This window comes from Aethalodelphis obliquidens, unplaced genomic scaffold, assembly GCF_003676395.1.
Source record: "Aethalodelphis obliquidens isolate GAN/ISIS:26980383/991018 unplaced genomic scaffold, ASM367639v1 scaffold8, whole genome shotgun sequence".
NCBI lineage: Eukaryota > Metazoa > Chordata > Mammalia > Artiodactyla > Delphinidae > Aethalodelphis > Aethalodelphis obliquidens.
Window position 1 is genome coordinate 56,824,317 of NW_020837952.1, and position 26,680 is coordinate 56,850,996.

The following is a 26,680-nucleotide window of genomic DNA, read 5'->3' on the forward strand; positions in this document are numbered from 1 at the left end:
CACACACACACACACACACACACACACACACACACACACACACACACCCTCTGTGATGCAAGGCAGTCTAATCTAACATTGACTTCCTTAGAAAAAGTCACGATTTGTTCACAGATCAGGGTAAACCTACCTAACAACATATGAATACCATAAGTTCCTTTTAGACTATATTTGCCCAAAACTCAGTTCATTGTGTTATAGAGACACACAGCATGCACATCACTGTTCTTTGTTTGAAAAAAGGCTGACGGTAATCTGGCTATGAGTACATGGGGGTGAGCTGAACACAGTACAGTGCCCTTCATTAGGCACTGCAATGGTAAGTGCCTCACTGGACTAAAGCAGCTAATAGATTTTAGGGCACATGTTCTATCTCTTTTACTAAATGAGGTAAAAAGCCTTTAACAAATAGGGCTGTGCAAGAGCCTGAAGACTCTGAGTGCCACCAAACAATTCTACTCATTAAAACACCAGAATCTTGTTTTACCTATTTTCATAGGACGTTAATGGATGTCCACCAATCTTCCTGATAACTTGAAAGCAAATATAGTCACAGGACAGCTCACTAGCATCTCAGAGAAAGCTACAATGTTTGATGAAAAACAAAAGGTGTAATAAGGAAACCTTAGCTCCCTATGTAACAGCAGTGGCAAACAGGGTGGTTATAACTTTGGTATCCTTATCTTTTCTGGTGCTGAATTCTCCTGCAAAACTGCCTCAGGATGTAAGTGGAGGGTTTCCCACTCTCAAAGCAATGAATTCTCCAGCTTTACCTCTGGCTGAATTACGTACCTCTGGCTGAATTACGTACACTGCAGGCACAAAACATAATACAAAGAGAATGGCGCAAGAAATGAGCCTTGTGACTCAAGGAAAACATAGTAAAGCAGAGCCCAAAAGACTCTTTAAAGCAGATCATACAATCGTGACTACAGAGCAATTCACAGAAAGTGCACAGGAAGGAACTGCTTATCTACATTTTTCACCCCCCCAGGAGTATATATAATTATTTGTTATCTGCTGTATTTTATATGTTTACACTATTTTATAACCACAATTCTGGAAATAGTCCCATCAAGTGTGATAAATTAAAACTTATTTTCCTCCTTCTAGGCATTCAGATTCAGGATGGCTGAGTAGAGAAAGAGACTCTTTGTCTCAAAACCTTGTCAAACGGTGGTAGAATTGGTGAATATTAGGGTTTGAAGAAATCTACAGTATTCAATGATTTCAGATGATGAAGAAACTAAAGCTCAGAAGAGTTATAAGCAATCTGCTCAATGTTACCAAATGAATTAGTGGCAAAGCCAGGAGGAGAACCCCAACCTGCTGACTCCCAACTCAGCATTTCCACACTACCATATTCATTTTCTGTAAACAAATGATGAAACAGGTATGGAGGATTCTGGGATATTTGATTCAGCAGGCTATCCTGTCTTTTAAAATGCGAAATCTCGGGCTTCCCTGGTGGCGCAGTGTTTGGGAGTCCGCCTGCTGATGTAGGGAACAAGGGTTCACGCCCCAGTCCAGGAAGATCCCACATGCCGCGGAGCGGCTGGGCCCGTGAGCCATGGCCGCTGAGCCTGTGCGTCCAGAGCCTGTGCTCCGCCAACGGGAGAGGCCACAACAGTGAGAGGCCGGCGTACCGCAAAAAAAATAAATAAATAAAATAAAATAAAATAAAATGTGAAATCTGCTCTCATATTGGCTTACCATTCCCTCTCCAAAAGAAGTTACAACAAAATGAAGAGCAGCTACCATCTCTGCCAATCTGAAAGGAAGAGTAGATACAAAAAGGGGCCAAGTGATACACTGGAATTAAACTGAATACAGCAGGACTGTGAGAACAGCAAATGAGCAAAGAGGGATGAGAAGATTCTGTTTAAGCCTCAACGCTACTGAGCAAGAGGGCTCCATGATATAACTTGTTCTAGATGTATGAAATCGGTGATTACCTTAACTTTTAATTTTTAAATTTTTATTAAACTATATAAGCCTTTAAAAAAACATATAGGCTAGATTTATAACAAAAAGCAATAGTCAGTGGGATACTGTGACCGGAATAACGTTTTAAAATCATCATTCAGGGAATTCCCTGGCAGTCCAGTGGTTATTAGGACTCCGCACTTTCACTGCCGAGGGACTGGGTTCAAGCCCTGACTGGGGAACTAAGATCACCCCCGCAAAAAAAAAAAAAATTAAAAAAAATAAAATCATCATTCAGACAGTGGAAAGGAGAACAGAGCTGGATGGGGGCAGAACATGAGAGGAAACAGGGATTGCAATTAGGAGGCTACTGGAGAAGTCTAAGAGAGAAATGAAGGTGGCTTAGACAAGAGCAGTAGTGGAGCAGATAGTCAAATAGTCAGATTTGGTGATTTCTGGGATGCAAGGATGGTTCAACATACACAAGTCAATTAATACGATACGCTGTGTCAACATAATGAAGAATAAAAATCACATGATCAGCTCAATAGATGAAGAAAGAGCACTTGATAAAATCCAACACTCTTTCATGATTAAATTAAAAGCTCAACAGGGCTTCCCCGGTGGCGCAGTGGTTGAGGGTCCGCCTGCCGATGCAGGGGACGCGGGTTCGTGCCCCGGTCCGGGAAGATCCCACATGCTGCGGAGCGGCTGGGCCCGTGAGCCATGGCCGCAGAGCCTGCACATCCAGAGCCTGTGCTCCGCAACGGGAGAGGCCACAGCAGTGAGAGGCCCGCATACCGCAAAAAAAAAAAAAGCTCAACAAACTAGGAATAAATGGAAATTACCTCAACATAACAAAAGCCATATAGAAAAACCCCATAGCTAACATCATACTCAACAGTGAAACACTGAAACTGGACACTAAGATCAGGAACAAGGCAAGGATGCCCACTCTCACCATTTCTAATTAAAAGAGTACTCAGCCAAAGCAATTAGGCAAGGAAAAATAAATAAATAAAAGGCATCCAAATCAGAAAGGAAGAAGTAAAACTGTTCCTGTTTACAGACATGTTTTTATATATAGAAAACCCTGAAGACTCCACAAAAAAAACCCAAACTATTAGAACTAACAAATTCAGTAAAGTTGCAGGATACAAAAATCAACATACACTAATAAACTATCTAAAAAGGAAGTTAAGGAAAGAATCCCATTTACAATATAGCATCAGAAAGAATAAAACAATAAGAAACAAATTTAACTAAGGAAGTGAAAGACTTGTACACTGAAAACAATAAAACACTGACAAAAGAAATTAAAGATACAAACAAATGGAAAGATGTCTCATGTTCATGGACTGGAAGACTTAATACTGTTTAAATGTCCACACTACCCAAAGAGATAACAGATTCAATGCAATCCCTATCTAAATCCCAATGGTATTTTTTATAGAAAGAGAAAAAACAATTCTAAACTTCATACTGAACCACAAAAGACACCAAACAGCCAAAACAATCTTGAAAAAGAATAAAGCTGGAGGTATCACACTTCCTGATTTCAAAATATATTATAAAGCTACAGTGATTAAAACAGTATATGGTAGTGGCATAAAGGCAGGCAAACAGATTAGTGGAATAGAATAGAGAGCTGAAAAATAAATCCACTGGGGACTTCCCTGGTGGCACAGTGGTTAAGAATCTGCCTGCCAATGCAGGGGACATAGGTTTGAGCCCTGATCCAGGAAGATCCCACATGTCGCGGAGCAACTAAGCCCGTGCACCACAACTACTGAGCCTGCGCTCTAGAGCCTGAGAGCCACAACTACTGAGCCCGTGTGCCACAACTTCGGAAGCCCGCGCACGTAGAGCCTGTGCTCCACAACAAGAGAAGCCACCACAATAACATGACTGCACACTGCAATGAAGAATAGCCCCCTCTCGCTGCAACTAGAGAAAGCCCGCACGCAGCAACGAAGACCAAACACAGCCAAAAATAAAAATAAATAAATTTATTTTTAAAAAAAAGCACAGGCAACAAAAGCAAAAATAGACAAATGGGACTACATTCAGCCCTTTGTATCTGTGGGCTCTGCATCCTCAGATTCAACCAACTGTTGATGGAAAAAATTCAGGAAAAAAAATCCCAGAAAGTTCCCAAAAGCAAAACTTGAATTTGCCATGCAAGCAACTATTTAGATAGCATTTATATTGCATTAGGTAATATAAGTAATCTAGAGATGATTTAAAGTATACGGGAGAATGTGTGTAGGTTATATGCAAATGTTATACCATTTTATATAAGAGACTTGAACACTGCGGATTTTGGTATCTGTTGGGCACCTGGAACAAATTCCCCACAGATACTGAGGGATGACTGTATACTAGACTAAAAAACTTCTGCACAGCAAACAATCAACAGGGGAAAAAGGAAACCTACAGAATGAGAGAAAAATATTTGCATAGGGGGTTGCAAATATCTGATAGGGGGTTAATTTCCTAAATACATAAGGAATTCTTACAATTCAATAGCAAAAAAACCAATAACCCAACTTAACATGGGCAAAGGACTTGAATAGACATTTCTCTAAAGAAGACATACAAATGGTCAACAGTATATGAAAAAATGCTCAATATCAACCAATCATCAGGAAAACGCAAACTAAAACCACAATAAGCTATCACCACATACTGTCAGGATGGCTATTATTAAAAAAAAAAAAAAAAGACAAGTGTTGGAGAGGATGTGGAGAAACTGGAACCCTCATACACTGTTGGTGGGAATGCAACGGTACAGCCATTATGGAAAACGGCATGTAGGTTCCTCGAAAAAAATTAAAAATAGAACTACCATATGATACAGCAATCCCACTTCTGGATATTTTTCCAAAATAACTGAAGTTGGGATTTCAAAGAGATATTAGACATGTTCAATGCACCACTATTCACAACAGCCAAGATGTGGAAACAACCTAATGGATTAATGAACTTTAAAAAGGTGATACAGGGACTTTCCCGGTGGTCCAGTGGTTAAGACTCTGCGATTCCAGCGCAGGGCTGGTCGGGAAACTAGGATCCCACGTGCTGCACAGCATGGCCAAAATAATTAATTAATTTAAATAAATTAAAAGGTGATATATATATATATATATATATATACACACACACACACACACACACACACACACACAAAATGGGATATTATTCAACCTTAAAAAAGAAGGAAACCCTATAATATGCAACAATACAGATGAACCTTGAAGACATTATGCGAGGTGAAATAAGCCAGTCACAGAAGCACAAATAGCACATGATTCCACTCATATGAGGTATCAAGATCGTCAAACTCATAGAATAGAATGGTGGTTACCAGGGACTAGGGGGGAAGGTTAAAGAGGACTAGGCTAATCAACGGGTATAAAATTTCAGTTTTGTGTGCAAGATGAATAAGTTCTAAAGATATGCTGTACAACATTGTGCACATAGATATTATTATTATATTGTACACTTAAAAAATCTGTTAAGAGGGTACATCTCATTTTAAGTGTTCTTACCATTATGATTTTTAAAAAGTTTTTTTAAAGAAAAGATATAGTCATAATTGGGATATATTTTAAAACTTGGGTTAGAATCGCATGAATGTATACCCTAAAGCAGTATTTTTCATGTTGCAATTTGTAATACACTGGTCATGAAATCAATTTAATAGACCAAGGTCAGCATTTTGAACTAAATAAAATAGAAACTATCAGAATGTAGTAAGGGTATTATTTCATGAAACTTTTGTTTCAGATATCTATGTACTTATTGTATAACTGGATTCTAATATAAAATATGTCTCCAATTATGAGTCACAGTCCAAAAAAATTTGTGAAATTTTCCGTAGGAAGTTGAGAGCACTTACCTTCCCTAAAATTTTTGTCAAAGTTCTACATTAGGTTCAAATGAAACAAGCTACAACAAGTTCAAATACATACCTAATATAATCTCATTGATCTGCCAAAAAAATACATCATTTGGTCTTTTTAAAAAGAAAGAAAGAAAAAACAGCACAGGCAATATTCAAGCATCACTGGAATGCCAAGCACAAATTATGTTATTTCTACTAACCATGGAGATATACAGATTACTAAAGGAATATAATGCCAATTTTCTTTAACCACTAAACCATTCTAACCATTCAAGTACTCCTAATTTTAGGGATGAGACACCACCAATGCACATTCATAATGGCACTGCTTTCAGAATTTTCAGGAAAAAATCTTACTCTCCCAAATAAGAAAATACGCCTACTTCTCCTTGAAGGATTCAGAGGTTATATACTACAGCTCTGAAAGATTCTTTCATAAAATTTCCTGCCTTAAGCAATAACCTTTTATTAAATAACTGAGATAAAATAAAACATTATCTACCAATTCGTCAAGTCTTTAGGTTCAATTAGCTGAGTCTCTCAACAGCAACAATATTGCCATTTTGGGTGGGTAATTCTTTGTTTTGGACTGTTATCTTGATCCCTGCCCACCAAATGCGAGTGGCATATCTCCTCCCTCCCCTAACAGTCACTGTAACAATCAAAAACGCCTCCATACTTTTCCAAATACCCTCTGGAGATATGGTACCTCTCCAATTGAGAACCACTGAAAAATGTAGATGATTCTCCTTAGTTCAACTGATTGCCACATAATAAATTATGGCCTCCAACTCAGGGCAGAAAGGTCAGGCAGCTATCAGTTCCTGGAATTTACCCATTTCCAAGGAAGCATTAAGATCAAGCAGTCTGAAGTAGAAAGAATATTTACCACCTTTTTCCTAGCACTAGGCAGTCCCTGGCTGCTATTTTCCAAGCGGGATACAGCAAATGTAGACATTTAAGGGGGGAAAAAAAAAGGTTAACATATGGATTCTACGTTAAAAGTGAATCTACATTTCCCCCAAGTTTCATGAAGAAAGGATGGGACAGAGAGAATTACAGAAAAAATGTCTAAGATTATTTCCTTGAACAAAGTCTCCAGGTACATTTACATGTTTATATATATATGTGCAGTGCACAGACTTAAGGGAAAAGTCAATGAATAATATGTAACAAGTCTCATCAGACTGAGAAGAATATATAACACTTACTAAACACATGTGACCAGAAACAGTGCCAAATGCTTATTTAACACCTGCAGCAAGCTTATAAGAGGAGAAACTGAGGGACTTCCCTGGTGGCGCAGTGGTTAAGAACCCACCTGCCAATGCAGGGGACACAGGTCAGAGCCCTGGTCTGGGAAGATCCCACATGCCGTGGAGCAACTAAGCCCATGCGCCACAACTACTGAGCCTGAGCTCTAGAACCCGCGTGCCACAACTGCTGAGCCCACGTGCCACACTACTGAAGCCCACGTGCCTAAAGTCCATGCTCCACGACAAGAGAAGCCACTGCAATGAGAAGCCCATGCACCGCAACGAAGAGTAGCCCTCGCTCACTACAACTAGAGAAAGCCTGCATGCAGCAACGAAGACCCAATGCAGCCAAAAATAAAATAACATAAAATAAATAAGTTTGTAAAAAAAAAAAGAGATCATCTAGTGACTAAGTGGCTAAGCCAGGAGTCACACCCAGATCAACTCCAGAGCCCTCACCAAGAGTTATATTGTTTCAAGGCACAAATAAGAACACAGGAGGAGGGGACTTTTAAGAGCAGGAAAGAACTTATCTGAAAACTACGAAAAATGTTAATACACTAAAGTTAACTATGAAAAGGTTATCAGCAAAAATTCCTGTGACCCAAGAAAAATTCAATTTTCATCCCAAGGCTCTTAAGCAATCATATTTAAACTCTGCACTTAAAAGTTCACATTACAAAGAAGCTCAAATTAAATGAACTCTGAACTCCATTTTGTACGTGCTGCCTTGCACATAATACTCAATTTTTAAACTGTTAGCCTGCTTAATTGTTCCTTAAGAGGCATTTCTATTTTGACAACCACATGGTACTTCATTACTTCAAGAGATATCAAAAGGGGCTTCCCTGGAGGCGCAGCGGTTAAGAATCGGCCTGCCAATGCAGAGGACACAGGTTTGAGCCCTGGTCTGGGAAGATCCCACATGCTGTGGAGCAACTAAGCCCGTGAGCCACAACTACTGAGCCTGCGCTCTAGAGCCCACGAGCCACAACTACTGAAGCCCGTGCACCTAGAGCCCGTGCTACGCAACAAGAGAAGCCACCGCAATGAGAATACCACGCACCGCAACGAAGAGTAGTCCCTGCTCACCGCAACTACAGAAAGCCCGCGTGCAGCAACCAAGACCCAACACAGCCAAAAATAAATAAATAAAATAAATACATTTAATAAAAAGAAAAAGATATCAAAAGGAAATAACTGTTATTACCCTAACTGATTATATTTTACAAAGGAGAAAAGGCAACTTTACAATGGATAAATCTGGCACATAGAAACTTAACCAAAAGTGAGATTTAACATCACTGAAAATGAAACTAACATCATGAGCCTCCTGATGTGAAGCACTAAGAAAGACAAAACATCCTGCGCACAATATTTACCCTGAAGTTATTCAAGAGGAAGCAGATAAATTCAAACTGAGGGATACTCTGCAAAATAACGGGTTTCCCAAAATGTCAATGTCATGAAAGACATCTCTCCCTTCCTAAAAGAGGGCTAAGGAACTATTTCAGGGTAAAAGACATGACACCGAAATGCAATGTATTTCCTGACTGAATTCTGGATTTCAAAGTTTTTAAAGTAAGCTATAAAGGACATTATTAGAACAACTAAGGAAATATGTACAATGTGGACTACATGTTAGATAATGATAATACATCAATACTGTCATTCCTGAGTGTGACAACTGTACCGTGGTTATATGAGAGAAATGTCCTTATTCTTTAGAAATGAATGCTGAAATATTTAGGAGTAAAGTAATCCTTAAATGCTTCAACAATATATAAATGTGTGCATGTGCGTAGAGAGAAGGAGAGAGAACACAAAACTGTGGCAAAACATTCACAATTGGTGAATATGTACTATTCTTGACGATCACTGTACTATTCTTACCAAAATAAAAGGTTGAGGTGGAAAATAATTCAAGACACAAAGCTCAGGAACCTTACTGTAAACATTACCTAAAGAATTAAGACAGAATAACAGAACCATTCTCTATGGAAGAAGAAAGGAAAGAGAAACGAATCAAGAAGCAGAAGTCAGGGAGTAAGATAGGAATTCAGGCCACTGCGACTCAAACCCCATCTTCCTTTCTTTATAATCCCAAGCACAAACATAGTATTGGCAGGAACCTCAACACAACCATTTCTAAAGTAAAGGCCCAGCATGCAGAAACAGTGAGTGTTCACTCACCCACCAATATTTATTAAATATATGTGTGTGTCAGACTCCATGGCAGCAACACAATAAAAATAAGAGCACAGATTCTGGAATCAGAGTGCGCAGGTTTGAATCCCAGCTCTACCAAATCCCAGCTCCACTATTTGCTATTTGTGTAACTTTTAGCAAATTACTCAATCTCTTAGTGCTTTGATATCCTCATTTTTAAAGGGAAGATACTAACAGTACTTACTTCAAAGGGCTGTTTTATGTTGTGTTTTTTTTTGCGGTACACGGGCCTCTCACTGTTGTGGCCTCTCCCACTGCGGAGCACGGGCTTGCCCCTCCACGGCATGTGGGATCTTCCCAGACCGGGCACAAACCCGTGGCCCCTGCATCAGCAGCCGGACTCTCAACCACTGCGCCACCAGGGAAGCCCAGGGCTGTTTTGAAGATTAAATGACAAAATATATGTAAACTGCTAGAGTACTGCCTGTCATATATTAAACAACCCAGCAGATACTAGCTACTTTTTTTTTGTTTTTATTAGGCACTGGAGACACCAAGTCAAAGAAGATATGGTTCCTCCCCTCAGAGATTTGCGGTCTACCTGGGGAAACAAACAGAAGAATCAATGTCCGAGGGCATGTAAATCACTGAAGTTGGAACACACCCTCACACCATACACAAAAATAAACTCCAAATAGCTTAAAAACTTAAATATAATACATGACATCATAAAACCCCTAGAAGAGAACAGAGGCAAAACATTCTCTGATGTTGGGAGCCAAGAAGTTTTCGCCATTAGAAGATGGCCGATACCCTGCTTCTCTTCCTGATTTATGAGATAGAAGTTCGCGCCTAAAATGAAAGCCCGCGCACGCAGCATCAATGATGATTAGCCAAGTACTTCCCTCATTCTGAATCCCGCCCCCCTTTCTCTGCAGTGTATAAATACAGCTACCGCAGCAATAAAAGTTTGAGGCTTGATCAGGATTCTGTCTTGCCTCCATTCTTTCGCGTCTCCTGCCCTTCCCCCTTTTTTCAACCCCCACAGGTTCCTCCTCGGACTCACAAGGATTTGTCCTGCTGGTCGGGACTCCCGGGGACGCCCGGGGCCGTACACACTCTGATATAAACCTTACTAATATTTTCTTAGGTCAGTCTCCCAAGGCAACAGAAATAAAAGCAGAGGGCTTCCCTGGTGGCACAGTGGTTGAGAGTCCGCTTGCGATGCAGGGGACACGGGTTCGTGCCCCGGTCTGGGAAGATCCCACATGCCGCGGAGCGGCTAGGCCCGTGAGCCATGGCCGCTGAGCCTGCGCGTCCGGAGCCTGTGCTCCGCAACGGGAGAGGCCACAACAGTGAGAGGCCCGCGTACCGCAAAAAAAAAAAACAGAAATAAAAGCAGAAATAAACAAATCGGACCTAATCAAACTTACAAGCTTTTGCACAGCAAAGTAAACCATAAATAAAGTGAAAAGACGACCTACAGACTGGGAGGAAATATTTGCAAATGATGCTACCAACCAGGGCTTAATTTCCAAAATACACAAACAGCTCATACAACTCAATAACAAAAAAACAAACCACCCAATCAAAAAAAGGGCAGAAGATCTGAAAAGACATTTCTCCAAAGAAGACATACAGATGGCAAACAGGCATATGAAAAGATGCTCAACATCGCTAATTATTAGAGAAGTGCAAATCAAAACTACAATGAGGTACCACCTCACACCGGCCAAAATGACCATCATTAAAAAGTCTACAAATGACAAATGGTGGAGAGGGTGCAGAGAAAAGGGAACCCTCCTACACTCTTGGTGGGAATGTAAACTGGTGCAGCCACTATGGAAAACAGTATGAAGATTCCTTAAAAAACTAAAAATAGAGTTACCCATTGATCCAGCAATCCCACTCCTGAGCATATATCCAGAGAAAACTCTAATTCGAAAAGATACATGCACCTCAACATTCACAGCAGCACTATTTACAATAGCCAAGACATGGAAGCAACCTAAATGTCCATCGAGTGATGAATGGATAAATAAGATGTGGTATATATACACAATGGAATACAACTCGTCCATAAAAAATAATGAAATAATGCCATTTGCAGCAACATGGATGAACCTAGAGATTATCATACTAACTGAAGTGAACCTAAAGATTATCATACTAACCTAAGTAAGTCAGAAAGAGAAAGACAAATACCATACGTGGTATTCACTTATATGTGGAATCTAAAATATGACACGGGGCTTCCCTGGTGGCGCAGTGGTTGAGAGTCCGCCTGCCGATGCAGGGGACACGGGTTCGTGCCCCATTCTGGGAGGATCCCACATGCCGCGGAGCGGCTGGGCCCGTGAGCCATGGCCGCTGAGCCTGTGCGTCAGGAGCCTGTGCTCCGCAACGGGAGAGGCCACAGCGGTGAGAGGCCCGCGTACCACAAAATTAAAAAAAATAAAATATGACACGAATGAACTTATTTACGAAACAGAAACAGACTCACAGACACAGAAAACAAACTTGTGGCTACCAAAGGGGAAAGGAGGTGGGGGAGGGATAAATTAAAGAGTTTAGGATTAGCAGATACAAACTACTATACATAAAATAAACAAGGTCCTACTATATAGCACAATGAACTATATTCAATATCCTGTAATAAACCGTAATGGAAAAGAAAAATAAATTTCTGTAAAGAATAAATCCACAGGACTTCCCTGGCGGTGCAGTGGTTAAGATTCCGCTTGCCAATGCAGGGGACGTGGGTTCAAGCCCTGGTCCGGGAAGATCCCACATACTGCAGAGCAACTAAGCCCGCGAGCCACAACTACTGTGCCCTCGTGCCACAACTACTGAAGCCCGCGCGCCTACAGCACGTGCTCCGCAACAAGAGAAACCACCGCAATGAGAAGCCCGTGCACTGCAACGAAGAGTAGCCCCCACTCGCCGCAACTAGAGAAAGGGCGCGTGCAGCAACAAAGACCCAACACAGCCAAAAATAAATAAATAAAATTAATTAATTTTAAAAAGTAAAATATTTTTAAAAAGCATAAATCCAATGCTATATTTGCATAATTTAAAAAAAAGATTCAATGTCCAGAGAACAGTGTGATAAGCATTATGTAAAAGTATGCACTTACAGTAAAGGTACTATAAGAGCAGAGAGAAAGGGTGTTTAATAAAATAAAAGATAATAAAAAGTTTACCACAAATGGGACCAGAGCTGACTTCTGAAGAATAAGCAGTCATTTCCCATGGAAAGAGAGTGATTAACCATTCTAGAAGCTTTAAAATCTTAATGGGAAAAAGCCTAACATCAGTTGAGGTTAGGCTAACAAGAATGAAAAGTATGGCAAGAAAAAAAAGGAAGGCAGGAGCCAGATCATAAAATGGCCTGTGTGTTAGGCTGAGTTTGAACTTTATCCTGAAAGCAACGCACAGCCACACAAGACACAGACGTAGAGAAGTGATGTGCTTAAATCTCCATGTCAAAAAGATCACTTGGATAGTAAAGTGGAGGGCAAATTAAAGAGGTGGCAAGTCAAGAGGCAGGGAGACTGGTTAGAATTCTACTGCAATAATACAGAGGGATAAAAAAATATAGGCTTCAACCTGTAAGTATACAGCCAAGAAATATGAAAACATGCATTCACACAAAAACTTGTGCACAAATGGCCATAGCAGCATTAGTCATAATAGCCGACGAGTACAAACAACCCAAATGTCCATCAACTAATACACTTATTTTTAAAACGTAGTATATCCATACAATGGAATATTATTCATTCATAAAAAGGAATGAAGTACTGATATATGCTACAATACAGATGACCCCTGAAAACATTATGCTAAGTGAAAGAAGGCAGTAACAAAATAGCACACATTTTATGACTGCATTTATATGAACTGTCCAGAATGGGCAATCTATCGAATTACAGAGTAGGTTAGGGGTTATATTACAGCTGGGGGAGAAGGGAGAGGCTGAGAGGAGGGAGGGAATAGGGAATGACTGCTAATATCTATGGGGTTTCTTCGAGGGATGATGAAAATGTTCTAAAACTGTGGTGATGGTTGTACAACTACAATATACTAAAACTACAAAATTGTGTATTTTATTTGGGCGGCTTGTATGGTATCTGAATTATATCCCAGTAAAGCTGTTTTTTTAAAAACAAAATAGGCCTAAAGTGAGGTGGTAACAGGAGGGGTCTAATTTATTTCCCAGGTCTCTAACACAAGTAATATGAATGAAGAAATGATTTATCTTGCACTCACAGATACAGGAGATAAACAGGTGCAGGAGGTGGTGGAGGTGGGGAGAGGTAGATAAGTTTGGACATGTTAAGTTTAAGGCACCTATGGAACGAACACCCATATGGAGATGCCCAGAAGGCAGCTGGATCAATAGGTCTAGCGCTTGTTAGAGGTCTGGGGTGAAGGAATTACTTAGAAATCAACAGCAAATAAGCAGTGACTGAAACCAGAGGTTTTGATGCAGAGATCCTCAAAGAATGTAGACAGTGATGAGAGCTAAAGTCTACAACCAAGACTAGAGAGACCTAGGGGGTATCAACAACGGAGAGCTAAGTAGGACACAAGAAGCTTACCAAAGATGCTGAGAAGCAGCAGCCAAAGAGGAAGGAGGGAAGAATACGATCTTCTGCGGACAGACAGCCTTAAGAAAATAAAATCCTAAACAGTGCCAAATGCCTCAGAGGAGTCCTGCCCCTAGCAATGCCTGGCATACCGAAGGTGCTCAATAAATACCTGATGAACCAATTAATGTAGAGAAAGAAGTATTCACTGATTTGGCATATGGACAAAATAGTGACTGGTGACTTCAGTGAGACCACAGGGTACCTAAATGCAAATTCATAAAGGGTGCCTTCTTTGGGTGGGCACACAGATTGATAAGCAGGGCTCAGGGTGGACTTCAGCCCCCCCACACACATACACACACCCTCAGGCTGGCACCCATGTGCAGTGAACAACTCAGTGGATTAAGAAGTAGAAAGAGATGTGGAAGTGACAACAGCAAGTATAGATCCTACTCCTTCACAACCTGTCTGAGAAGGGAAATACAGAAGCCTCTGTTACCAGAAAATTTGCCCAATTTTAAAACCTACCAGTAAACTACACCATATACTCTCATCCCCTAAATTTATGTTTTATTTATAACCTATTTAGTCATTTTAACTAAAATGTTAAAGCTTCCATTACCAAAAAGAAATTAAAACATAACCTAGATATACACATGAACAATAAAACAAAAACTAAATTCTACTGAAAACAAAGGCAGCAGCTACAGAACTCCCATAGGAAAAAATAAAGTCATTAAAATACCAAGTGTGGTAGCTTTAAAATATACCCACAAATTCTTTAATACTCCTCCGTGCAAAAGGTGGAAACTACTACCCCCCTCCCTTGAGTGTGGGCTGTACTTGGTGACTCTCTTCTAATGAACAGAATGTAACAGAAGTGACAATACGTGACTTCTGACATGAAATCATAAAAGGTACTGTGGCTTCCTCCTTACTCCCTCAGCTTAGTCGCTCTAGAGGGAAGCCAGCTGCCATGCTGTGACGAAACTCAAGCAGTCCTCTGGAGAAGTCCATCTGTTAAGGAACTGAGGCCTCCTGCCAACAGCCATGTGAGTGAGCCACCTTGGAAGTGGATCCACTGGCCCCAGTCAAGCCTTCAGATGACCACAGCCCCAGCAGACATTATGAGTGCAACCTCATGAGCCAGAATCACTCACTTAAAATGCTCCCAGATTCTTGAGCCACAGAAACTGTGTACAATAACATTTATTGTTGTTTCAAGCTGTTGAAACTGAGTTTTAGGATAATTTATTATGTTGAAATACAGTCATCCCTCAGTATTCACAAGGAATTGGTTCCAGAACCTGCCACAGATACCAAAATCTGCGGATGTTCAAGTCCCATAGTCAGCCCTCTTCACCTGTGGTCCCACATCCGAGGATTCAACCAACCACAGACGGTGCAGTAGCATCGTATTTTATTTATTTATTTATTTACTTAATTTATTTTTGGCTGCGTTGGGTCTTCATTGCTGCACGCAGGCTTTCTCTAGTTGCAGAGAGGGGGTTACTCTTCGTTGTGGTGTGCGGGCTTCTCATTGCAGTGGCTTCTCTTGTTGCGGAGCATGGGCTCTAGGTGCGCGGGCTTCAGTAGTTGTGGCACACAGGCTCAGCAGTTGTGGCGCACGGGCTTAGCTGCTCCGTGGCATGTGGTGTCTTCCCGGACCAGGGATCGAACCTGTGTCCCCTGCATTGGCAGGCAGATTCTTAACCATTGCGCCACCAGGGAAGTCCCAGTATACGTATTTATTGAAAAAAATCTGCGTATAAGTGAAGCTATGCAGTTCAAACCCATGTTGTTCAAGGGTCAACTGCAGATAACCAATACACTGATAAAATTTTTAAAAGCTCAGGAGTACCAGAATATTCATTTACCTTATTTTATCTACTAAGCATCTGAACACTCCTGTACCAAGCAGAATTCTCCAAACTGGCAAATATCTAATCTATATATACAAAGAGAAATAACCAGATACATGATTTCTTTTAAAAATAAATAAATAACAAGTGAGGTGAACAGGAAACCAAGAATAATGCAAGAGCTTTTACTGAGAGACCTAAGGTTTTTGTGCGGGGGGTGGGGGGAATAACTCTGAATAAAAATTAAAGCCCTTCTTTTTAAATAAGATTACACTGTTTTAAAAGAGGTGAGAGAATGGACTTAAAATGACAAAAGGATGATATGCTTGATGTGCAATAAGAAACTAATATAAAAATAAAAGGGGGACTAACTCACCATTGTAAAGCAATTATACTCCAATAAAGACGCTAAAAAATTTTTTTCTAATAAAAAATAATAAAAGGGAGGGCTTCCCTGGTGGCGCAGTGGTTGAGCGTCCGCCTGCCGATGCAGGGGACGCGGGTTCGTGCCCCGGTCCGGGAGGGTCCCACATGCCGCGGAGCGGCTGGGCCCGTGAGCCATGGCCGCTGAGCCTGCGCGTCCGGAGCCTGTGCTCTGCAACGGGAGAGGCCACAGCAGTGAGAGGCCCGCATACCGCAAATAAAGAAAAAATAATAATAATAATAATAAAAGGGGGAAGAAGACATGCGATAGAATGCTAGGAAACTTTATAGAAAGGAGATTAAATCTGATGCACAACAACAAAATTTGTGGATGACTTTAGAGGAAGTTAAAAAAACGGTGTTTACAAGAGATCTTTTGGGGATGCTGGAAAAGTAACACTGCCATGTGATAATGATTACACAACTCTACAAATCTGATAAAAATCACTGAGTCATACACCTCAAAAAGGCAAATTTTGCAGTATATGAATTATGCCTCAATAAAGTTGTTTTCTTTTTTTAAGTGGTATTTGTTCGCTAAAGCAAGGAGGGAAAATTATATTATTAAGAGTTTTTCTGACTAAAGGAAGTAGCCAAGAGGAAAAGTACAGTAATTCATTCGACAGACAAGAAAATAAAAAGGAAATTTTTCATAGATTAAGAAATATTAATGTTTTCATTTCAGCCAAATAAAGGACAGTATTGTGTCTCTGGGTAACTCTCTACAAACCTGGCTAGGACCACAAAATCTTACTATCTTAAAAGTAGAAAGACAATGGATTTGGAACCCTTAAATGGGGAATAAGGAGAAGGAACACTTTGACTTAATTTCCTATCCCCTGGAAGAGAGTAACAATTTATTCTGATCTCACATTATTGCATGTGCCTGAGATACAGAGATGGTACCTCCTATGAGAAGAATTTAAAGAAATTTAAAAGCAGAAAATCAAATATATAATTGTTTTTTAAAATGTATGTTAATTTCTTTACAAGCCTGATGGCAACAGTCAATTCCCTCAGTCAAAATATCCACATGGGGGATTTTTTGTTATTTTTGAAGAAGTTTAATTTGCATTGGTTCAGGGACTTTTGCAGAAGTTTCCCAAAACAGCAGTACTGTATTTTGTTTACCCCATTTGTAACTACAAACAAAGATCAAGCAAAAATGCACCTATAAACAACCACAATTCACATTTGCTTTGAGCTATGAAAATATTAACCTACTCTGACCTCCCCTGCACCAACTTCAGCGAACCCTGGATCAAGAGTCTCAGCTTCCAAAACAGCACAGGTGTCTCTAATTTCAGACCTGCTAGTCTCCTCTCTGACTTTGGCTAAATCAGTAGCAAGCCCAGAAAATAAAAACAAAAAAACTCAAAAGTCATGTAGGTATTTTCTTTCTTCCTCCATAAAAGAATGCTCTAGCAGATACAAATGCAATAGCATGTATTAATATATAATTCTATCTCCTCTAAGTGGCTATATTAAAAGTCAAAATAGTTCAAGATAGTGATATTCACGATATTATCCATCTAGACTTGAAAAATTATAATATCAATGAACTTTAAAGTTTATGGTACCATGCCAAACCTTTACTAGGCATTCAATAAATGTTAGTTCCTTTCTTTCCTTTTCATTAATTCTTAGAGTATTTCCATAAAACAGTTCCTGCTCATTATACCCCAATATATAGCAGGAAAATAGAAAAAAGATAATTTCCTCACTGAACACCTAGATCAGACTCTGAAAATTCAGGCCACCAGATGATGATGAAGGCACTGATTTGCAAAAGTTAATCTTTACTCTCTCTACCTCCCTTCCTAGGCAGCAGTGTCAGTTCCAAGGACCATGTTCCTTCTGCTATAGGAAGTGGCTCAACTGTTTTTCCCCATAGCAATATATTAGCAGTTCCTGTTCTTTGTGACTGGAAGCCAGTCTCAAGAAGCTATTCTATTCTAAGTGCAGGTGCAGCAAGAGTCCAAAGATTGTCATCAACCCAGAGAACCCCATGCTCAAGTTCACAGGATTCTTGGTTGGAGGATTTTGGGGAGTACTGCCATTGGTTTTTTTTGGCTACCAATTTCACTCTCCAAATGATCCAAGTCTCCTGCACCAATGAGCAATGGGGTCTCCACATACCTAAGATTATGGGAAACTAAAACTACATGAAACAGCACTAGTCCCTACTTTGACAGGAAATGTTCTGCCAAAAATAGGTTTGCAGAGCTGTGTGAGGCTGCCGTCTATAGCTCTTTTCTGTGGGCATCTGATACAAGAGAGATACATGAGCCAAAGTCATATCTGGTGTACTTTTGTTCAGACTCTGGAGCTTAAGATAGGAACACAAGCATGCTGTGTCAAAACAAACTCTAGTGGTTACAGATGGACAGATTCTGTCATCAGTAACAAAATTTATAGTTGTCAGTGATGGTCTGGTTACTGTCAAGATAAGCCCTTTGATTGCATCTAGTCTACCATTCACATAAGCTACTGAATTTTAGTGACCAGAAGCATCAGCTAGCCTGTCACCTCCCACTACCCCAAGCTGGTTTACATAATGGCTCCAATACAAGAACTTCTGCCCTCTAAGGAGTGGGTCATGGTGTGTGTGTGCATGTGTGTGAATTCACAGTTCTGTTCTATGACCACCAAAATTTTAAATCGGTTGTGCTGTTTCTTGGCATTCAATACCCTCAGACAAGACACTAGATGTAGTCCACAACACTAGATAAACCATGGTGACAGACCATCATAGGGCCATGCTGAGTGTTTCCCTAAACAATAATCAAATCTGATCAATTCTATTTCAGTAGAACTGAAAATACTAACAAACACGTTAGAAAGGAGGCAGGAAAGAATAAATAAACCTGGGACCTACCTTGTTTACAATTCCCACAGACAGATGAAATTCAATTCCATGCCAACCATACCCTTCGATCACTAAAACACAAACAGAAAAATAAAAGTTCATGCAATATAAGCAGTTCTTCCAGTTCCTACAGCATATTTGGTTTCAATGGTAAGAAGCTGTTTCTTATCTGCTTTCTATCCTCTCCACGACCACAACAGTAGCTGAGTGTCACTGGCAAAAAGGCCCAGATATGTGGAGTTAAATAACAGGTAACACTGATTGAATACTTACTATATGCTAGGCACTGTTCTAAGTGCTTAAATGTACTAACTAATTTAATCCTCACAACAACCCTATGAGATACTCTTATTAACTCATTTTACATCCAAATGACAACTGGCCTATACCTCTGAAAATTGCTCTTACTTGTGTTAAGAAATGCCTCTTAAATAAATGCAGGCAATCTCAACCACGGTGGCTGGGCTGTCTCAATGGTTGATATCTATATATGTTCCATATTCATCCACTCATTATACATTTCTTAAGTCCCCATGGTGGGCTGAGCACTATAGTAGATGCTAATCATGATTTATTCTCTGCCCTTTAGGAGTTGAGAAACTAGTTGGGGAGATCAGACTAAATCCAAGAAATGGTTCAAGAAATGGAATGCCCTATTATGTGGTACACTCTCTTTGTGCAATCATTCAGTAAAAAAATGAATAACCTTTGGGAAAAGGAAAGGAAAGCTTTACAGAAGAGGTGCCTTAAAGCTGGACCTTTAAAAAAAAAATAATAAAATTGGCAAAGAGAGGAGAAAGGTTCTTCAGGAAAGGAAACGAGAACAAAAACATGGTGGCGGGGACAGACAGACTCTATCTGAGGTCCTTCATAATCTGATCCCATCCAGTCTGACTACCCTTTGCCTTGGCCGCTGACCTCCCTCCCCATCCCCGCTAGCCACACCAGACTTCTTCATTCTAGGATACACAATCTTTGATAGCTCCTTTGTTTCTCCTACTGCCTTGAATGTTTTCCCCACCTTTTCCCTGGTGGGTAACATTAACTAGTCCTAGTATACCGTAGGCACTCAATAAGATATAGCCATTATTGTAAATAATATTGTTTAAGATGCAAATGAAACATTTTCCTATAACCTCTTCCAATTCTCCAGAGTTAATCTACTGGCCTCTCTGCCACACCTACATGGCATTTGTCCACTTTTCCATTACAATGATAAAACATTCTACTGTCCCCAGGTTTCCTTTTTTTTTCTCTTACTTGTCTGAACAGGTAACATCTTTTCTACAACTCTATATACTCCAAGACCTAGCACAGTGTCTGGCATGTAATAGGTGCCCATTATATGCACTTGTTGACTGAAGGCCCGACTGACTCAAATTTACAAAATGAATAACGATAGGATTCTTCTAAAAAGTGAGCCCATTTAGTACACTTAAACAATTCAGTTTGTCAAAAATCTAATGCACTTTTACATCTTCATGAATATGTCTGCTACATAACTACACCAACAATTCATGCACAAAAAAGTCAAAGTGGATTCACCAAACACTGACTAGCTTTTGCTTGATGACAAAATGAGGTCCTCATCCATGTCAATAGACACAGGAGAAATTAACTGAATTGACTATTTAGATATTATGGCTGGTGACCTTTCTCAGTGAACAGATGCCACAACTTTGTAGGCAGTACGTATGTTTAAATAGGTATTTATACTGGCTTTAGTCACAGGCGGTAGAGGTTACAAATTTAGAAGTCCAATCATAAATCCAAGGTTTATTTATAGAAACATTCCATATGGTAAGAGTTTAAAAAGGAAAACAGCAGCCATTTTCTTTACCGAAAACAAAAGGTAGCAGAGCACCGAAGGACCAGACCTCCTTTGGCGGTACGCGGGCCTCTCACTGTTGTGGCTTCTCCCGCTGCGGAGCACAGGCTCCGGACGCGCAGGCTCAGCGGCCGTGGCTCACGAGCCTAGCCGCTCCGCGGCATGTGGGATCTTCCCGGACCGGGGCACGAACCTGTGTCCCCTGCATCGGCAGGCGGACTCTCAACCACTGCGCCACCAGGGAAGCCCCAGACCTTCTCTTAACTCTGCTCTCGTCACTGCTTAAAGCAGAGGAAGAAATGTGCAGGGCAAGCAGGAGCCTCGCTGAAAATCAGTCACCCACAGCAACCGGCCTTTTGAATGTCTATGCTATTCAAGGCTTAAGTATTAATTTTATACATGTCCGTGTTCACTGAAAGCACAATTTGTGGCTTGGAACTTAAAAAAAGTGTTCTAATGTGCTAGTTTGTCCAATATTAATCGAGTCTGCCAGGTTTGAACATGCCAACCTTAAAATACTCTCTAGATTGTTATGCAAAGGTATGAACTCAATCCTTTATTCTCAGGAAAAGGAACTTAGGGAGGATGACTAAAGCAACAGTATTTCAATGAAAGCCATAACAGAAAAAGTCAACTAAATAGTGATGAGTTACTATTTTTAAATATCTGAATAGAAATAAGATATAAGCTAATGACAGATTTCTTACAATTATTAATCTCACCTAAAATGAGATCCTGGGGTTTTAGTTCCAAGGTGTCAGAGAATGTATTTTGAAACTGATTTCTACATCAGATCATCTCATAAAAAGGCTGTTTTAGTCATCCACTGACTAAGCCCCTTCAGAATCGAAGTCTAACTTACTTTATATTGAAATAAATTATATTTTTTATATGAACAGTATTATTAGCAAAGTTTTTTTAATCTTTTACTTTATCAGCTTTAGAAAAATGCTAATAAAACCTGGAATGACTAAATTTTTATAAATAAACCTCAGAAGCTCACACATCCAGTCCCTTCGATTTCAGTTACGGAACCAGAGCAGAAGGGGTTCAATGACTTGATAACAGGAAGACTGGGACCAGAATCTGATTACCAGTCCGATTTATTTATTCTACTACATATTACTAAACACACTGTTTTATTAAGACAGAAAATGTTTTGGAAATTACAACAGAAGAAAAGTTTAAATACCTGCATTCATTCCCTGAGAAGAATTTAATAATTAGATGTGTGCCCTGAAGATCTGGAAATGCTGACCCTTAAAAACTTAGGCAGTTGGGCTTCCCTGGTGGCACAGTGGTTGAGAGTCCGCCTGCCGATGCAGGGGACACAGGTTCATGCCCCGGTCCGGGAAGATCCCACATGCCGCGGAGCGGCTGGGCCTGTGAGCCATGGCCGCTGAGCCTGCGCGTCCGGAGCCTATGCTCCGCAATGGGAGAGGCCACAACAGCGAGAGGCCCGCGTACAGAGGAAAAAGAAAAAAAAAAAAAAAAAACTTAGGCAGTAGAAGACTATAGCAGTTATTTTCAATGCTTTTGGCTCAATAACCTGTAGAATCTTTGCTAGAAGTTTAGCTTTAAAAGGTTTTTCTTACATCCCTAAGGGTATGGGAATAATTTTTACAATCTAAGATGACATTATCCTTACCTTCTGAAATATAAACTTCCCACACACTCACACAAAAAAGCAATTTCAGGACTTCCCTGGAGGCACAGTGGTTAAGACTCAGAGCTCCCAATGCAGGGGGCCCGGGTCCAATCCCTGGTCAGGGAACTAAATCCCACATGTATGCTGCAACTAAGAGTTTGCATGCCACAACTAAGGAGCCCGCCTGCTGCAACTAAGGAGCCCCCTGCCACAACTAAGGTGCCCATGTGCCACAACTAAGGAGCCCACCTGCTGCAACTAAGGAGCCCACCTGCCACAACTAAGACCCGATGCAAATAAATAAATAAATAAATGATAGGGCTTCCCTGGTGGCACAGTGGATAGGAATCCGCCTGCCAATGCAGGGGACACCGGTTCGAGCCCTGGTCTGGGAAGATCCCACATGCCGTGGAGCAACTAAGCCCATGCGTCACAACTACTGAGCCTGCACTCTAGAGCCCATGAACCACAACTACTGAAGCGTGCACGCTTAAGAGCCTGTGCTCTGCAACAAGAGAAGCCACCACAATGAGAAGTCTGCACACCACAACGAAGAGTAGCCCCCGCTCACCACAACTAGACAAAGTCTGCGCACAGCAACAAAGACACAACGCAGCCAAAAATAAATAAAATAAATAAATTTATTTTAAAAATAAATAAATGATAAAAATCAAAAGAGAAATTAGAAAATATTAAAAAAGCAATTTCATAGAATTCAGGGTCTTCTTTCAAACAAATATTTCTTCTAAACGAATTCTACTGTCTCATTTTAATTTGCAGGGAAGAGATGCAAAAAATAAAAGGAAAGTAACAAAAAAATAAAATGGAAGGGAAAAAAAGGAAAAGAAGGAAAGAGGAAAGAAAAATCAATATAAAGGTTTGACTGTGATATCAAAAAAGGAGGAGAAAAACAATTCCCAATTAAATAAATGAACTGTGGTTTTTAAGCAATCAGCCTCTAAAAGGTATGGTTACATATCTCCTCAAACTGAACACCTAAAAAAAATATCTTAACCTCATTTTGCCTGATTCCTCTATTTGCTCTTTCTTCCACTTCCAAAGATAAGTATTAAGTGGAGTGGGCCTCCTGGAATAAGTAAGGGAGTCAGAAATGTCGGTCCATGCAGCCCCCTCGAAGTGCCGGTACTGGCTGGAGTTACTAGAGTCTCAAAAGGGGAGTCGAGAAAGACCGCTGCATTCCCAGAGTGTGTCTATAACCTCCTCTAGAAGAGACTAGAAACCTGCTGCCTTTCACATGCACCAAAAGCCCTTCCTTTCCTGCTATCAATTTAACTTGGATACAAAAATTACAGTTAATATAACAATTAATTAAGGTGACAAGTGGAAAAAGGAAGCAATACCGTAGGTACTATATATACATATATATTATAGAGGGAGGGAGGGAGGGAATAAGTAAGACCCGGCTGGTCAACCCAGCTGCAGCATTCAGCATTCAACCTAACATATGCTTGGTAAGGCACTAGAACACAGACAATACTTTACAAATAAAAAACTAAAATCTCAAACCCTCCACTCATAAGAAGAGTTTCCAAGTCTATCAAAGCTCCCAGTTTCACCTTCCCCTGCCGTCACCCCATAACAAGCAATGGAAGCATCTCCTATTTCACTGTGTCTTAAGACTCAGATGTAGCTCCGGATGGGCACATATAGCTATCACGTTTTGAAACTGCAAAGCAAAATCCAGGTGTTTGAACATCTGTCCTCTTATGTGGCTCTCCTAATACTGTAAGGTGGTATTGGTGGAGAGTAAACCGCAGCAAAGCCCCTATTATGAGTGGATTCACAAAGGAGTCCGTCTACCAGTGTTCTAATTATGTTTAGACCTCAAAGCTGACTCAGACACCTCCGCAGCAAGTCTTAAATAAACATGTACATTCCTATTTTCTTAAACAGAATAAAATCAATAATTCTTTTATTATTCCTTGCTTTTTTCCCATAATAAATTATTTTAATTTTTCAAAATAGGTAATACGTAACTATGGTTTAAAAAAACCTAACAGTACAATGAGCATATAGTGAAAAGTAGGTCTCTTTCCCACCCAGTCCCCTAGTACTTCTTTCCAGAAAGGATTTCAAGTTTCTTGTAAGTTAACATTTTCTTAATGACTGAATCGCTCTCCTGTGCTTACAAATGTGGCTGCAGCTGAATGACTTGGCTGGTTATCACACTACCGGAGAGAGCACATCTCCACCATCACTGAAATGGAGCGTCTAAGCGGGAGGGACCAGCCTTCAGTGTGGCATGGCACATTTGTGCCCTCCCCGTACACACTCCCACTCACATGCATGCACATGAGGAGAGGGTTCTTTTGTGTATAGGTGTGGTAAAATATACATGACATAAGATTTACCATTCTAACCATTTTTAACTGTAAAATTCAGTGGCATTAAATATATTCACAATGTTGTGGAACCATCACAACTATCCACCTCCAAAACTTTTTCATCACCCCAAACAGGAACTCTGTACTCATTAGACAGTAACTCCCCATTTCCCCTCCCTCTAGCCCCCAGTAACACTATTCTACTTTCTGTCTTTATGAATTTACCTATTCAAGGTACTTCATATGAGTGGAATCATACAATTTTTGTCCTTTTGTGCCTGGCTTCTTTCACTTAGCATAATGTCTTCAAGGTTCCCATGTTGTAGATTGTTTCAGAATTTCCTTCTTTTTTAAGGCAGATTAATATCCTATCGTACGTACATAACACATTTTGTTTATCCATTCATCAGTGGAGGGACATTTAGGTTGTTTCCATCTTTTAACTATTATGAACAATGTTGCCGTGAATGTTGGTATACAAGTATCTGTTTAGGTCCCTTCTTTCAATTATTTTGGATATTTGCTTAGAAGTAGAACTGCTGTACCTATGGCAGTTCTGTGCTTAACTTTAAAAAAAATAATAAATTTATTTATTTATTTTTGGCTGCACTGGGTCTTCATTGCTGCACGCGGGCTTTCTCTAGTTGCGGCGAGCGGGGGCTACTCTTCTTTGCGGTGCGCAGGTTTCTCACTGCGATGGCTTCTCTTGTTGCGGAGCATGGGCTCTAGGCACACGGGCTTCAGTAGTTGTTGCATGCAGGCTCTGGAGTGCAAGCTCAGTCGCTGTGGCGTACAGGCTTAGTTGCTGTGTGGCATGTGGGATATTCCCGGACCAGGGATCGAACCCATGTCCCCTGCACTGGCAGGCGGATTCCTAACCACTGCGCCACCAAGGAGGGCCCCCTGTGTTTAACTTTTTGAGGAACCACAAAACTGTTTTCCACAGTGGCTGCATCATTTTACACCAGTGATACACAGGGTTCCAGTTTCTCCTCCTTGCAGTTTTTTGGTAATAGCCATCCTAATGGATGTGAAGTGGTGGTATCTCATTGTGGTTTTCATTTGCATTCAAAGGAGAGGATTCTTATGTCTACGGCTTCAAAACATTTTGCATTTGAAGGTGTTCCTATGGCACTGGTCCATCTCCACCCCACAACAAGTGTCTTATCATCTGGCTCTTCATCATGGTTCTCAAGAGTCTACCCCTCATTCAGTGCACTAGTCACTTCAAATCTTGCACACTATGACTACCACCATACTCCATTCTGCCTTCTCTGCACATCTTAATATCCTTTCACCTATGCTTTTTGGCTTTCTTCTCAAAAAATGTTGATCTATTTATAACCAGACACTGCCAGTTTAATCAACACACTCCTTCAATTTCTGGAAGAACTGACTACTCACAGCACTTTTGGTACTTCAAGTCTTCTCAGGAATTGTCAACAATGCTCAAAAGTTCTGTCTTGACTATCTAAGGCACTTGCTTTTCCTTTTCTTGGTTTTGCGTTCAGAACTCTTTTGGATGCTTGAAAATGACACAAAGTTGATCTCTGGATAACCAAAGTTTTACCATAGGCATTTTCACGCTTATTTCTATCTGCATTCAAGCAGAGCTTGCAGATAAATAAAATAAATACATTAAACTTCTCAGTGCTCAAGAAGAACAAAAATGACAAAATTTAAAATACTTTTGTTAGTATCCTGCAATAAATTGCTTTGTCAGCAGTGCCTACAACATGGTAGGCACTTGATAAATATTTGTTGAATGAATGGTTTAAGGAGATATAATATGGCAGCAGAGAATGTAGGCTTTGGAGTCAAATCTGGATTTGCATGTCAGCTCCTACCTTTA

General features: G+C 40.4%; 1 protein-coding gene across 4 annotated transcripts in view; it reads right to left on the minus strand.

Annotated features, from left to right (window-relative positions):
• MRTFA (myocardin related transcription factor A) overlaps window positions 1-22,052 on the minus strand; it is a 173,089-nt gene extending 151,037 nt beyond the window's left edge. For all 4 annotated transcript variants that reach the window (XM_027107740.1, XM_027107739.1, XM_027107742.1 and 1 more), the window contains exons 1-2: window positions 22,028-22,052; window positions 19,017-19,078 (exon numbers count right to left, since the gene is read on the minus strand). In XM_027107740.1, the coding sequence (XP_026963541.1) occupies window positions 19,017-19,078; window positions 22,028-22,037 (72 nt within the window). In that variant the 5' untranslated portion in view covers window positions 22,038-22,052. The remainder of the gene's footprint in view (window positions 1-19,016; window positions 19,079-22,027) is intronic.
• Window positions 22,053-26,680: the final 4,628 nt, after the last annotated feature.